We start from the raw sequence: 15,870 nt of genomic DNA on the forward strand, positions 1-15,870 counted from the left end.
TGTGCAATCATCTACAAAGTCCATAATTGGTGTCGACCAACTTGATGCCGATCGGTGCAGCGGTAGATTCATGACTCGCTGTGGTTGAAGTCTGGTTCAGCATCTGAGATATTTTGGATGTTAAGTTTGCAAGGGATGACTTATCTCCTTGGGAATTTTTCGTTAAGGGAGTACGTTCTCCCATCGCTCTCAATCTTGTGTGTTTTGTTTTCCTTCTTTCTGCTATTCCACAGTAGAGTCTATTGCTCTGATTCCATGATAAAATGGTATATTTCATTCAAGGCCTTTTTGAATACAAGAGAATGCTTATAGAACACGTACAAAAATCTATCTTTGGAAGGTAATAACATAAATCTAGGCTAGGATTATTGAAATTTCATAATTAATGAAAACAAATAAAAAAGGAATCTCTATAAATCTCTCCACAGGATCTTCTATTATAGCTCATGCCAACACATCCATCACCAACTCGTGGTCTCCTCCACTCCTAACATTTTCCCCACTCTTGTACATACAAATACAATCTCCATCACTACTTTTCACCATAAAATGTGATGATACTCTTATTCTTATATGGGTATTCAATTTAGTGTTAAAAACATGCATCTGTTTTAATTAAAGAATTGAGTTTATATCTCATTTTCTTTCAAAAGAAAAAAAACACACACACACACACACTTGATAATGAAGAAAGGCTATCTACCATATTTAAAGAAAAGTTTAATAAAAAGAAACTCTGAACAATTACTCCAGACAAATAGTAGTTGTAGTCCGTATAATTCCTGCAACCAGATCCAAAAGGACAGAAAAATTGCTGCATCCTTTTACATTTTACTTTTAACAACTTTACTGAACCACAGCACTTCACTTAATCATGATAACCATAGCCTTTAATACACACCTATCTGCTTACAATAATTACCGCCCCATCTACTTTTACTCTGTTCACCCCTCATTTTCTGCTTTGTTTTGATGATGGTAATTTCTTCCTAGGAATACATTTTCCTATAACTGCCTTGTCTTTTTTCTCCTCTTCCACTGTTTCGCTCAGTCCAGCTTTGCAGCTCCTGGTAAATCAGAACTTAAGTAAGTCAATGTGCCAAAACAAACCAAAAATAAAAGAAAAAGCATTTACTTCTATGATTTAGGTACCAAACAACTAATAGTGATGCTGTAAGATGATTCGGATACTCAGAAAGTTTACCAAGACAAATAGTTACTCTTCCAAGAAGAGAGAGTGGTTTGGAATTGAAAAGTAGATTAATCAATATTCTATTCCTATCAACTAAAATGATGTTTGCATGCAATATGTCAATCTTTGCATCAAACGGTGCATTGTCAAGTATTTTATTTCTGCCAAGAAAATGGCAAAGTTAAACAGGAACCAAATGAATCACCTTTCTTCATTATAGGAATTGGATTTTTTAAGCACTGGCTCAGCCACAACTCGCTTCTCAGAACTCATTGACTCCACAATGCTGCCACTGAAATACTCCTTCTCTTCAGCCTGTAAATTACCAAACCTTGGATTCTCAGACATGCAGCTTATTATCTGATCATCTTCAGCAACCTTCAATGCACTCTTACAAAGAACCCCTCTATGCAAATTTTCACTCTTCTTCGCCACATTGTTTGGGACCGTTTGCTTCATTGTAGGCACGTTTTTTGCTTTAGTAACAGCTAAGTTCCCGCATGCAATAAGTTGAAGCAGAACCGAATTGCGACTTGGCGCTGATCCAGAGGCAACTGGGTCACCATCTTCAAACCGCTTGGAAGTACTGTTTTTGCTTGGGTTTTGTTTTTCAGAGAGGATGGAAGAAGTTGATAGAAGGGAAGAGTCCTGTTGAGTTGGCTCAGAGATGTTTTTTTGGGGTTCTTGGTTATTTGTTTCTTGCTCTTCAAGCTCATCAGTAGAAACCCCTCTTGAGCAGCGAGAGTGAGGAGTTGTGGAGCTTGTGTAAGATGTTTTCTCCTCATCTAATTCATACTCTTCCTCTTCCTCTTCCTCTTCATCGAATTCTTGCTCTTCGTATGCCGTCCTCTCTGCTTCTTGGGCTCCCCTGTGTCGAGTCAGAGTAAAAGATGGGGATTTTTGTTTGGCATGAATGCTTGGTTCCTGAATATGTGGCGCCCTGTTGCTGATTTGCAGTTGCTGCAATCTTTCTGCAACAAACAAAAATTATCCCACCTAATAAAAAATTTGGATAAAAAGTAGTTTTGTCAAACTTTCATGGCAATGTTAAGAATGGAAACTAAGTAGCTGACCAGAGCAACCTTCAACCAATTCTGAGCCTTTGAGTACATATTCAGCCCCATCTGATGGATGGATAATGTCATTGTCTGCTAAGTCATTCCATACGTAACCATTCTTGTAACTCCTAATAACCAAACACTAATATTAGTCTGAAACAGAGATAAAAAGGAAAAGAAAGTAATTTGATGGTTTAAGAACAAGAATGGAAATGTACCTTTTGCAGGACCAAGAGTAAAGAGAGGACATTCCTTTGCCTCTGAGAGCTGTGAATCTTTCCATTACATCTATGAGAACCACAAGAGAAACAAGCAATTATAAAAAAGAAAGAACTAGCCAGATGGGCAGATGAAAGTTTGAAGAATTAATTACCTCTCAAACGAAGTGGTTGATTGACCAAATGGGTGACTTCCATGTAGTGAGGATGCTCAAACTGGCCGTTTCTAGTCAGATAGTAAACAACTTGAACTTTTCTAATGGACTTCACGACCTTCGGCTGCATGCAGACTTTGGCCCTGTCTGGGCTGGTTTCTCTGGCTCTTCTACTTCTCACATCCATATTCGCTTCAGCCACTTACTCCTTCCTCTTCGTTCTTGACTTATTTATTTTGTCAAGTTTGACAAAACCCCGAAACTCTTACTTTATATTCATTCACTGCACAACTAGGAGGTAGTGAAAAGAAAAGATAAACAAGGAACTAGGACAGATAAAAAAGTGGTCATTAAAAGGAGTAAAATACAGTCTTTAACTTCGGATTCTTTTAGATTTTATGGTTATAAGGAAATGGCGAGAGAGAGAGAGAGAGAGAGAGAGAAAGAGAGATGGAATGTGAGTGCTGGGTCACGGTCACAACAGTTGATGAATTTATTTTGACTTTTGGCAATGCTCTGATCCCGAGCTGAGGCAAAAAAGAGATAATGAAAATTGGCCCGTAAGAAACCAATTCAGAGACGCTTGAAGCTTTCTGCAATAGCTCTGTATTCTAGGATGTTAACGTCTGTGATATTAATTTATTACCAAGCACAGGATCACATGATGCTCGGAAACCCGACAATTTCAATAACTGGTTAAGATAAGGAAGTAATTTGGCAGAAAGTTTTGTTATGAGACTGTTGTTTTATCTGAAGGGTTCTTAGTGTACATTGTAGATTTTACTCCAGGCTTGGTAATTTGCCCAATTGATAATGATCCAAGCATAAGAAAAGCTCACTTTTTTAATTTTTACTATGATACTGCTTTGCTTAAAAGCCTTTGGTGGATTATTTAAATTGAATCGGGGGTTGGTGGCCATTACCTTTGCACTAAATATAGCAATAATTGCTTTTCATGTGAAGAAGGATTCAGATAATTATTTCTTTCAATAGGCTATGATCAACATGACTCTCACTCACTCTGGCTTATCTTTTGAGTTTCTCAATCCATGAAACCATGCTTAAAAGATGGATGTTTCTAGCCTCTTAATAAACTCTCAACAAGCCAAAGTATTTGATCGATGATTGAGAGTATCAATCTCAGAACAAAAGAGGTCCTTTGGCTGAATGATTGCTATGATAATTCCCTTCTACAAATGTTTCTTTAATGATTTTACTCACTCATTTCTTACCTAATGCACCTCGGTCAAAGCTTAAAAGAGCCTGAGTAGAGAATGATGATAAGTAAAGAATGAAACAACCCGATTCAAAATGCTTAGATCTAACGCGCTTGCAAACAAATTTATCTGCTTTTCCAGATTCATAATGTGGACAAATTCATATCCATCCCATGCAAATAAAGCTAGCCGTTACTATGACAATTGGTTCATCCATTTATATTTTTACTTGAACCCACTGACTAGCAGTACATTTGGCAGCTAAGCAATTGCCCATTTCCAGAAACAAAGTGAATCTTCACTGTTATGTATAAATAGTTTAATACTTCTAAGATTGCCTGTGTGAAAACAATAGTAATAGCAAGCAAACGGTGGAATGGGACTCCAAATGAAGACAATACTGAATTATACAGATGTAGACAGTTAATGTGTCCTATCTTGGAAGCAAAACAAAGTCATTTGTATGAAATGAAGCAAAAGTAGATCAAGCAGCAGCAAAGCAATTAGGACGGTAGAGATTATTAATCTACTATGGTATTAGATTTCCACCCACCATTTTTCACATGGGCACCTGCCACAGTAATAGTTTTGGTTTCTGGGTTATGGCCATGGGGTGTACATGCCCATTTGGTAGATATGAAGCGATTCTGAGATTCAATTAAATTAAAGGTCATGCAGCAACTTTTTCTGCTTAAAAAGATGGTGATCCCTTTTCTCTACTTCACTTTTTCATTTACCATATTTTGTATTTTAAAAAGAAATTTATCAGATGAGTCAATCACAATGCATAATCACATTCTTACTACTACTATATAAGTTATCAGTCATCACCCACATTGCTTTTTTGGGAAGTATGCCAGCAACGACCCAAAAGGATTTTGGAGGGCATGCATAATTAAATTTCTTACTCAAAAGAACACAGGGAGCAAAACCAATTTGTGAGCACAATTTCTCCTTCTGTTTCACCGTGTCTTAATAATATGATCCAAAATGAATGTTTTGCCTGCAAAGGTACAGTGGCAAGGCTGCAAGGGGCGTTGAGGATTGAACTGACGGCTGAAGTGAACCTTAACTTAAAGTGAACGATGAAAAGTTAAAATAGTTATAGCGTCAGACTTGTCGTTGGTAGAGCTCAGGGGCTTTGGAGCCTAGCGTCGTTGCCATTAGACTTGTCCAGTCCTTTCCTCTCCTGTCATAGCTACACTACCTAGCCCCTGCCGGGTCCTTTGCTTCTTCTTCCTCAGCATCCTTTATTATCAGCTCCTTTTTTGTATTAAAACGTGACCAAACGCTTCGCAGCAGATGCCAGAAATAAATTGGAGCATCCGCAAGTCTGACAGCCCCTTCCCCTCGGGCGCTCTTTCTTTCTTTCTCTTTGAAAAAAATAATTGATGCCCTACCCCAGCAGCCAAAAACACATAAACACCTAAACTCATAAACCAACAAACTCGTACAAAAATAAATAAACAGCCCATACACACTAATAGCCAAACCTTTTCCAATTTTCTTCTTCTCAAATGTCACATGTCATCCAAATAAATTCCCAAAAGTGTCGAGCAACTGAACTACTAAAATTGCCAAATGACAGCCAATTGATCCACTTGAATTAACTTTAACAGTAGGTATAGATCATAGATTGTCTGATAATTATTTTACATGTATGCTTATATAAACTTAAATTTTAGATATCGAGTTTATTAAATTATTAATTCAACTTACACGTAAAGAAATTTAATTAATATTTGGATTTTCCTATCAATTTAAGCTTTTGAATAATTGTTTTGCCAATCTTGATTAATTTTTAACAAAGGTCTTTAAACTTATATCTTAATTATTTTAATTCTTTCACTAAATGAAATTCTACTGCATATTCCGTATGCCCTATATCTATTCCTACATATGCACCACAACCAATGCCCTACACTGCTAGACTAGTATCAAAATTCTCCAGTCTTACGCTGATAGAACTTAGCTGCCCCTATCTAGCCATAGCATTATTTTGTTTCTAGCCAGAAAGGGGCTGAACCAAACCCTGCTCACTAGTCACACTTAGGGTCACGATTAGGGGGGCGTAGGTTCCTCCTGAAAAGGCAATCCTAGGAGCTAGCGTCAATGTTTGCATGGTCCATCGAGTGTGTCATGACTCATGACTCATGACCCAACCCCGTCGAAGTGACCCAAAGCTGTGTTTACACTTTAGCTCGGTCTGGGTAAGTTTTGATAAAAGCTCTCTTTTACCCCTTTTGTTTGCCTTTTACCTTCTGGCGTGTACAAATGTCATATCCAAAGCTTACGTTAGGTTTCGTCTTTCTCTGCAACCACATCGCCATTATCATTTACTAAGTACTACTACTACTACTATTAATTTCATCTCATGATTCAAGTACAACTGCCAATTCTTTTTCTTTTTTCCAAATGAAAAAGTTTCATGACATCAACCCGTCAGCCAGGGTTGTAAGATGTACGTATGGTAATCTGGGATAATCACTCATGTCTATTGACTTGTTCCGATTAAGCCAAATATAATATGAATTTTTTTTTTAAGAGTTCATTTTAACCCATAATTAGTGTATAAATTTTATATATTATTGTCATTCAATCACGTGCTGTTTTTCATTGTGATTAAACTTATAAAAAATTAACAGTATTTAAAATAAAGATTTGATCGTGAATTCAACTTCCGGATGTTATTTAAAGTAGGTTTAAACTTTCGGCTTTGTTTATTAACATTATATAAAGATTATACATTATCCTCGTCGCTAAATATAAATTCACTTTTAATTAAAGAAAAACAATATATTCGATGGAGGCAAAATCTTGAAGATTTTTTATGCAGATTATTTTGGATAAATGATCTTTGATGGGAGCTTAGCAATGTCAACGCTTGGACAGGTACTGGGCTTCACTTTTCAGACTGAAACAAGGTAGGCCCATAGGCCCTAAGCAGCCCAATAAAAAAGTATTCTTGTCATAGGCCTATGTAATAAGTTGATGAGAACATATTCTTTCTTCACTTAAATTGTGCAGTTGTGCCAACTTCTAACCCACCTTAACATGCCTTTTTTTTTTCCACCATAATTGAGTGAATTAATTAAAAGTGGACCTACTCGTTTTGTCAATTGTTTCTTTTAAGAAACGTCTTGTTCTATACGTCACCGAAAGCGAGGACTCTTAACAGAAAATGTGTTTTTTTTTTTTAGTGCATGCATATGCTCACACACTGTCATTTGCCAAGAATCTAATTCCAAGTTAATCATGTTTTACTTGACTTCATTAAAAAGTTTATAGACAAATAATTCTGTTGGAATTAAACACAAATAAACAAAAATTGATGAACAAATAATTATGACGAAATAAAAGTTGATGACTAAACCAAAATTATTATATTAGTCTGTATTAAAATATCATCATACTTAAGGGCAAAACTAACCAACTTTTGTTGGGGAATAAAAGAAAAAGGACAAAATTTTTAAAATTAATATATTGTATTTAAACAGCAATCAAAAAATTCATAATAAACAATAATTTTATATAATATAAATTTTAAAAAAACTTACAAAAAGGTTGTACTCGACAATATATTTTAGATTTATAAAATATAATGTATAAAATATAAATAGTTAAATATGATATGTAAAATTTCAAATACATAGTTAAATAAATGAATAGAAGTAAGAAGATAAAAAAAAAAATTTACCTCTTTTTAATTTTTCATAGTAGTGGTGAGTGGTCCTTATCCAAGTTTACAAGCTCATAAATATTTTTTTAAAAATAAAATTTGTTTTAGTGCTGAGTTACATAAACAAGAATAAAATAAAAATAAAAAAACAAAAGAGACAAAAAGAGAAAAAGAAAGAGAGAGGGAGAAAGAGGTGAGAATAAACTTAAAAATTAGAATAAAGTTGATTAAGGTTTGTGATGTTATTTGTTATTTATATTAAATATTAAATAAAAAGTTATTTTGAGGAGTATTTAAATATATATAATAAATAAATAATTTTAAAATTTTGGAGAGTCACATCCCCATAAATATTCTACTCTCCAAGACCATTAAAAAAATATATATTCTAACTAAAATTTTCAAAAATTTTGAAAAAGTTACAACTTCCATAACAATACCTCTGATCCTACTTTATAAGATTGTTATTTTTTTGTGAATTGAAATAAAAAGTAAATATATTGTTTTAATCTCTATTGAAAATTATTTATTTTATTAACTAATACTAACATAAATTATATATAAAACTCGAATTCAATATCATTTTATTGGAAAGTGACGATATTATCAATTAAATCAGACCGAAGTCCATCAACGTATTGACGGAGGTCAATGGAACAAAAAGTTCATTGCTTTCCAGCAAAGAAAAAAAGAGCGGTCGATTCCCTTGTGCGGTGGGGCACGTATGGTCTTGGGTCTCCACTAATTGCCAATTGACAAATGTCAGGTTGCCATTGCTCAAGCATCTCCAAAATTATAATGGTAAACCTAGAAGCCCCACATGGACGACTAGAAAATTAGAAAGTACTTTTCCATGGTGCAGTAATGAAGGTGCAAATCAAATGGTCGGTGTGAACACACAGCTCCAACTCATCGTAAAGGCGTTGCTTTTTGGGCTTCTGGATGTGTATTTATTCAAGGTACACAAGTGCCTAAAATTTCACAAGCAGAGAAGTAAAGATGACTTACGTAGCTTTTCTCTTATTTTTGTGCCTTATTTCATGTGTTCCCTCTTCTCCCTATGCACAAAATACGGACCTCAAATTGCCACTGAAAGCTGTAAACCTCGGCAACTGGCTTGTCACCGAAGGATGGATGAAACCTTCTCGTTTTGATGGAATAACTAACAAAGATCTTTTGGTACTTACAGCTTTCCTTCTCTTTTACTTAAGGGTTTGCAGTCATTTCATTGTCATAGAAGTCACTGATTTGCACTCTTGATTAATGTTTAATATATTGGTAGGATGGAACTCAAGTTCAATTTCTGTCCACAAAGCTAAACAAGTATCTGTGCTCTGAAAATGGTGGTGGAACAGTAGTAGTAGCCAACCGTCCCTCAGCTTCTGGTTGGGAAACCTTCCGGGTTTGTTCTTTCAGCTGATGGTTTCATGATTTGCATAGCTGTATGCAAACTAATCGCCAGAAAGATCATTAGTTGTTAATACACCTCTGCATTCTTTGATGCAGTTGTGGAGGGTGAACGAGACATATTTTAATTTCAGAGTGTTTAACAAGCAGTTTGTGGGATTGGGAAGTCAAGGTGTAGAAGCTGTTTCAAATACACCTACCGATTCTGAGACATTTCAGATTGTAAGGAATGATGGTGATCTCAACCGAGTTCGCCTCAGAGCAGCAAATGGGTTGTTCCTCCAGGTAATTTTCTTGTACTGACTGTTACTGACTGTGATTAGTAAACTTGCAGTTGCTATAAATCTATGATTTGAGATGTGAAGCATCTCAAATTGGAGAATAAGCATCACAACTAGTCATAAAATTTAACATGATATCATATTTTCTAATTTTCTTGAAGTTGCTTACCTCTTAAGGTTTCTTAAGCCCCAAAACTTTTGATGTTTTATTTAAGTATTCTAAGGAATTCATGCTATCAGAATTGTGTAAAGAAGATTTACAATACAGGAGTATGCTTCACCGCAGTTCGGTACCTTCTAGAGCTGTAATTCTGATGGCATTCTGCAGTAATTGGTCCATATATAACTTTTATAATTACTCCAATTGAATTCGTTCTGTAGTCGTGTGAAAAGTTCACAGCTGTCAAGAATCAACAATTGTACGATGACTGTCCTTTCAATACCATAATTTTCCATCTTGAGGAACAAATGTTAGTTGAAGGCATTGACTATTTTGCTTTCACTTTTTAATTAGGCACAATCGGAGACATTAGTAACTGCAGATTATGCAGGCTCTAGTTGGGACGATAATGATCCATCTGTGTTCAAAATGACAATCGTAGTAAACAACTTACATGGTGAATTTCAAATCACAAATGGTTATGGCCCAGAAAAAGCCCCCCAAGTCATGCAGGTAAGGCTCTTACTCGGTAACATGGATTGAATGAACACATACAAGAAAGTTAGCAGGGTATCATACATATGCTAGTATATATTAGAAATGACTCTATGCTTCCCAGGATCACTGGAATTCTTACATCACTGAGGAGGATTTCAATTTCATGTCGGCAAATGGTCTGACTGCTGTGAGGATACCAGTAGGATGGTGGATAGCACAGGATCCAACCCCACCAAAGCCTTTTGTTGGAGGCTCCTTGGAAGCCTTAGACAGGGCTTTCACATGGGCAGAGTAAGTAGCTCAGCCATGCTGTTGTTATGTAGCAAAGAATTAAATCTGCAAGAAATCTTTTATGATGTGGACAAGAATGAGATATAGGCTTATACATGTTGTTAACACTAGAATTAGAACAAACCTAATGCACTATGAACCTATTCATGTTGAATCGAAAAACTTGTCAATCTTTAATGTAAACAATCCATTAACTTCATGCACAAATAAATGCAGGAAATATGGGATGAAGGTAATTGTTGATCTGCATGCACTCAAAGCCTCGCAGAACGGAAATGAGCATAGCGGAGCAAGAGATGGTTATCAGGAATGGGGAGATTCCAACATCGATGAGACTGTTGCAGTAATAGAGTTTCTTGCAGCAAGGTTAAGAAAGCAACACTCTTCTTTGTTAGAAAAATAATTAACTAATCGACCAGTTTTTGTCTTGCCATGTTCTATTATTTCTTGAAATGGACGATAAGTTATTCTCATATTTAATCAGAAGAATACTTGCATCTGAATGTTCAGTATTCCAATTACTAATACAGTCCTTGCTGTTTAAACAGATATACCCGAAGACCAAGTTTGGCTGCAATTGAATTGATGAATGAGCCTCTGGCACCGGGTGTCACTTTCGATGCCCTTACAAAGTATTATAAAGCTGGATATGACGCTGTAAGGAAGCATTCAAATGCTTATGTGATCTTATCAAATCGTTTGGGACCTACTGATTCAAAGGAGCTCCTCTCCTTTGCTAGCAGCTTGGATCGTGTAGTCATCGATGTGCATTTCTACAACCTCTTTTCAGAAGGGTTTAACAACATGAATGTGCAACAGAACATTGATTTCATCAATAATCAACGATCTTCCGATCTCAGCACCTTGACCTCAGCTAACGGCCCCTTGGTTTTTGTTGGTAAGTCGAAAAATTGTTTGCCAACCCAATATTCCAAATTTTCTTGTAATGAAATAGGAGTAATTTGGCATGCTGGGGAAAATTTTTTGCAGGGGAATGGACTGCAGAATTTGCACGAAACGATGCATCAAAAGAAGATTACCAGAGATTTGCGCAAGCTCAACTAGATGTATATGGTCGTGCAACTTTTGGTTGGGGCTACTGGGCTTACAAATGTGCGCAAAACCACTGGAGTCTCAAGTGGATGATCGAGAACAACTATATAAAGCTTTGAAATCATAATGGGGGCCTCAAGTGAGAAAGAACTTGATAAAGCTTTGAAATTGCAATAAATGACGCCGAGATTGGCTGAAAGTTGATGCAAGGGAAAAGGAGGAAAACTGCATTTTCTGCAATATTATATAGTGAATTAAGATGTAACCTGCACTTATATGCTAATCTATTTTTGAAGCAACATATATGGAATATAAAGTCGACTTTGATATAGAATCCTCGCAAATCCAATCTATTGTCGCGGTGTACTGTCAACTAAATCATTTAATTTTTTGAAAACTCACAATTTCTCCCCAAATCGAATGGCTTTACACAATCTTTTTCTAGTGCATGAAAAATCGTTTCCTCTGCTGCTCCAACAAGTTAGTATAGGGGATCATAACTGTCCAAGGCCTGGGCTACATTTTATTTCACTAAAGCTGTTATCTATGATTGATCACAAGTTAGTAACAAAAATGAGGAATTATTACAACAACTTAAACAATAGAAGATTATAATCATGCACATGGTATTTTCGTACTTTAACTTCTTGTGTAATGAAAAGATAAAATCAGAAATTCAGTAACAATTTGACTCTGTGACAATGCATTAAAATCTTTGTCTTATCTCAAGATAAAATCAGAAACTCTAAAATGATTCGACTCACTAAAATCCCTGGTTTATTCTAAAAAAAAAAAATCAACCTTTTATCTTTTTTTGTTTTTGAAAGTTGGTGTTTATTTGAGGTTGCACCTAGAATGCCATGGAGAGTCTTCTACTTTGTTGGTAAAAGACTCCTTTTGGCATAGAAGCAAGCTTGAAGAGTTAAGGCTGCACAATAAGAAATTGGCAGCATCAAGCAAAAACAGCCCCAGGACTAAAAAGTTAAGGCTGAAACTGAAATCTCTAAGAAAAGAATGGAGCAAACCAAAAAAAAACGATTAGCAGCTCCTCCCAAAACAAGCTGGCGGCAAACAACAGTGAAGTTGCCAAAGCAAGACAAAACCTAAACTAAATTCTAGAATGAGAAACATGGAAAAAAACAGCAGAAGTCCCAATCCTGCAGTCACGAAGCAAAAACAGAGAGGAAACAGACCGATGGAGCAGACAGTGCCGACGCAGAGAGCCCAGGACACTCCAGACACAAGAAAGACATCCCTACCAAGCTCACAGACGGAAGCGTAATCCACCATCTAAAACCGACTTTACTGGGTCAACGCACCAAACTCTTTGGCTTCTTCCAACCTTTGGTATAATGAGAAAGTAAAATCACAAATTTTAAAATGACTTGACTCATCAAAATCTTTAATTTATTTAAAAAAAAACTCTTTTCCAATTAAAAGACAAAATCGCAAATTCTAAGACGACTTGACTCACCGAAATTCTTAGCTTATTTAAAAAATAAATCAATATCTTGTCCAGCGAAAAGATAAAATCACAAATTCGAGAACAGGGCGTTACTTTGATTTAATGCACCACAATCCTTAGCTTATCTTATCCCTACCTCTTGTCTAATGAAAAGACAAATTCGTAAATTCTAAAAGTAACGATGATCAATGCACCGAATTGGTCCTAAGCCTTTCCACCGAAGCAAAGAACAAAATAAGTGCATTGACATCTGCTCTGCTCTGGAGCAAGAAGGATATATAGTGTGAAAATGTGAAAGAAATTGTTGTTTCGAAGTTGCTTTGTATATTTCTTTACCAAGCTGGATGGGATGCCCTAAGGTAGCACTAGCACACCCCTCGAGTGCTTCATGTGAAAATAACTTTGTATATTTCAAAGTTACTTCATACGAGGAAGCTAGGGAAGAATATTCTAATTTCTAGATAAATGGTGGATTAAGACCTCATCTTTGGAGCTTGGGGCAATTAGCTCGAAGCAGGACTTTAAAAACCCAAAGAAAATGTTAAGACAAAGGGTCCCTTCGTATACAAAAATCGCAACCCAAACTTTGGGACTACGAAATTAATCGTGCATGTATCTACGTATCAATGTATCATTTAACTTCATAAGATTTTTTTTTTGTAAATAAAAATAAATAAATAAATGTGACGATATAGATTATGCTAAAAATTATTCTTTTATTAATAATATTAAAATAAATCATAAACAAAATTTAAATTTAACATCATTTACTGAAAACGGAAGATGTTATCAATTAAATCAACCCCGTCTCAATAAGATTATCAACTTATTATTAATAAGAAGACATAATCACAATTCACAAAGTGAGATCGATTGTTCCAGCAAGACAAAAAGAAATTTCTATTCCCTCGTCTGTGGGGCAACTAATGTCTTCCGTCTCCGGTAATTAGGGAATGACAAATATCACGTTGCCATTTGCTTAAGCGTCTCCCAATAGGAGCCCCATGAGGACGGCTAGAAATTTTGGAAGTGCTCCGTGCGTTAGTAATGAAGGTGCAAATCAAATGGTTGGTGTGACCACACAGCTCAAACTCACTGGATGCATATTTATTTAACAGTGTAAAATTTCACAAGAAAAGTAAAGATGACTTACGTAGCTGTTCTCTTATTTGTCTGCCTTATTTCATGCGTTCCCTCTTCTTCCCATGCACAAAATAAAGACCTCAAATTGCCACTGAAAGCTGTAAAAAAGGAAAAGTCTATAGCACGTGTATTATTTGATTAGATCTCTTTCAAATGATCAATAAAATAGATAATTAGTCATCAGGACAATTCAAGCCATATTTGATATATATTTTAATTAACAAAATCTAGAAAAAAATACTAAAATAAAACATTAAATTATAAAGCTCAAAGCTGTCAGCCATTAAAATTTTTGCTCACTATATAGCGGAAAAATAAAATAACAACATGATTTATTCTCTTCAATAAACATTGATGATTTTGTTAGGTAATAGGCAACAACGAGAGAGACGAAATGCGAAAGGTGGTCGCATTGGTATGAACGATGACGATTATTACGAACCAAAAATATCGGAGTGATCAATAAATAAAAATACTTTAGAACAAAAATTCTACCATTAAAACAGTTTTTTTTTTTTTACGATGATAATGATGCTGTTTAATTTGGTGCCGACCATAGAATGGAAAATTTTTCAAGTTACTACCAACTGAAAAACTAATTTATTAGGTTTCAGAATATTTATTAATCCAACTTTATATTAATTTGTTTAATTATTTATTTTTTTATAAATGTAACATGATATAAATATGAAAGTTATTTGATTTTTAATTAAATTTTTTCTTATAATTATAATAGTATAAAAGTATCAATTCTTAAAAGTTAAATTATACAATTAGTCCCTATACTCTATAAAAAGTATATATTTAGTTTCTGTACAATAAATGTGAATTGGATCTTTGTATTTTGTCAATTTGTTAATTTTAATTCCTAACTCTAATATTGTTAAGTTAATAGTTAAGTATACTGCTGTGACATTTTAACCAAACTAGTATGACACTAATCCAGACGATGTGATATTTTGTAGCTGAGGTGGCATATATTGATGTGGCAGAAATGCTGACATGGCAAAAGCTTTATATGGTGAAAAAAAATTGACTCTCCACATACGTTTAACAAAGAAATTAAAAAAAACCCTAATCCTAAATTAAAAATTAAATAAAATTAACAAAAAATGAACATATGAAAAGATAAAGGAGAAAAAACAATAAAGTATCCCCAAAAGATAGGGAGGAACATAAAAAAAAAAAAAAAACCTAAAATCCTATGACTGAACTGTTGAAGTGCATCAGACAAGCACAACAGCAACGAAGGGGATGAAACAAAGAAAGTAATAAAGGAATCTAAGAAATTAGACGCGAAGCTTGCTCATTTTAACGAGACATTAAATCTCTTGAAGGGTCAAAATAAATTTATTGAGTCTCTAATCAGTAGAGTTGATAATTACTTGGTCGAACGAAAGCTTGCTGAAGCAGCGGCCGCCCTTGAACAAGGTGTCAAAGGTAGCCAAGCGGAGGAGACAGTTGGTGATTGAGTGAAATGAGTGAGGAATATGGCCATCACGGAGCAAGCTTTAACTATTCTGAAGATAATCAGCCAAAGCTTTAACTGTCTCTATATATGAAGCCTCAAGAACACAAATCCCATTTACGAACGCAAATCTGGAGATAATCAGCTAGAAAAATACTATCCAGATTTGCTGTGAATGCCAAGAACACATTTACAACCACAATTCAAATCTTTTGAGCTTCCTTTTTGTCGGTATGGGTTACTTTGGGAAGAGTTTCAGATTTCTGTTTGAATTACTCAGGAAAGGGGAAACTTATTTAAGATTTCTCTCCAAAAGATGAGTCATGTCAACATTGTGCCATGTCAGCATTATGCCACATCATCTATATTAATACTATGTCAATTTGATCAAAATGTACCATCAGCATATTTAACGGTTAAATTTAATAGTATTAGAGTTTTGAATTGAAATTAATAAATTGATAAAGTATAAAGATTCAGTTCACACAAATTATTATACAAGGATTAAATCTATACTTTTTATATAATATAAGGACTAAATGTATAATTTAACCATTCTTAAAAGTATATTTTTAAATAAATCAC

At 34.9% G+C, this 15,870-nt stretch overlaps 2 protein-coding genes and 1 long non-coding RNA gene across 4 annotated transcripts; 1 reads left to right on the plus strand and 2 right to left on the minus strand.

Moving 5' to 3' along the window:
• LOC18611604 (protein UPSTREAM OF FLC) lies at nucleotides 745-2,940 on the minus strand. 2 transcript variants are annotated; one of them, XM_007047945.2, is made up of 5 exons: nucleotides 2,624-2,940; nucleotides 2,469-2,538; nucleotides 2,275-2,378; nucleotides 1,398-2,163; nucleotides 745-1,067 (listed from the first exon to the last, which is right to left on the minus strand). In XM_007047945.2, exons 1-5 carry the CDS (start codon nucleotides 2,808-2,810, stop codon nucleotides 953-955), a joined length of 1,242 nt encoding a protein of 413 aa, XP_007048007.1. In that variant the 5' UTR covers nucleotides 2,811-2,940; the 3' UTR covers nucleotides 745-952. The 2 variants fall into 2 exon arrangements, with proteins under 2 accessions (XP_007048007.1, XP_007048006.1); XM_007047944.2 differs by having other exon boundaries at nucleotides 2,266-2,378.
• On the plus strand, nucleotides 8,423-11,553 carry LOC18611605 (glucan 1,3-beta-glucosidase A). Its single transcript, XM_007047946.2, has 8 exons — nucleotides 8,423-8,698; nucleotides 8,802-8,921; nucleotides 9,026-9,211; nucleotides 9,722-9,880; nucleotides 9,987-10,156; nucleotides 10,373-10,522; nucleotides 10,705-11,054; nucleotides 11,147-11,553. The coding sequence occupies exons 1-8, from the start codon at nucleotides 8,519-8,521 to the stop codon at nucleotides 11,326-11,328; spliced, it is 1,497 nt and encodes a 498-aa protein (XP_007048008.2). The 5' UTR covers nucleotides 8,423-8,518; the 3' UTR covers nucleotides 11,329-11,553.
• Nucleotides 13,538-15,534, minus strand: LOC18611606. Its single transcript, XR_001928121.1, has 3 exons — nucleotides 15,203-15,534; nucleotides 13,828-13,915; nucleotides 13,538-13,688 (listed from the first exon to the last, which is right to left on the minus strand). It is a non-coding gene; the product is annotated as an uncharacterized LOC18611606 (long non-coding RNA).

This window comes from Theobroma cacao, chromosome 1 (assembly GCF_000208745.1).
Source record: "Theobroma cacao cultivar B97-61/B2 chromosome 1, Criollo_cocoa_genome_V2, whole genome shotgun sequence".
NCBI classification, from domain to species: domain Eukaryota; kingdom Viridiplantae; phylum Streptophyta; class Magnoliopsida; order Malvales; family Malvaceae; genus Theobroma; species Theobroma cacao.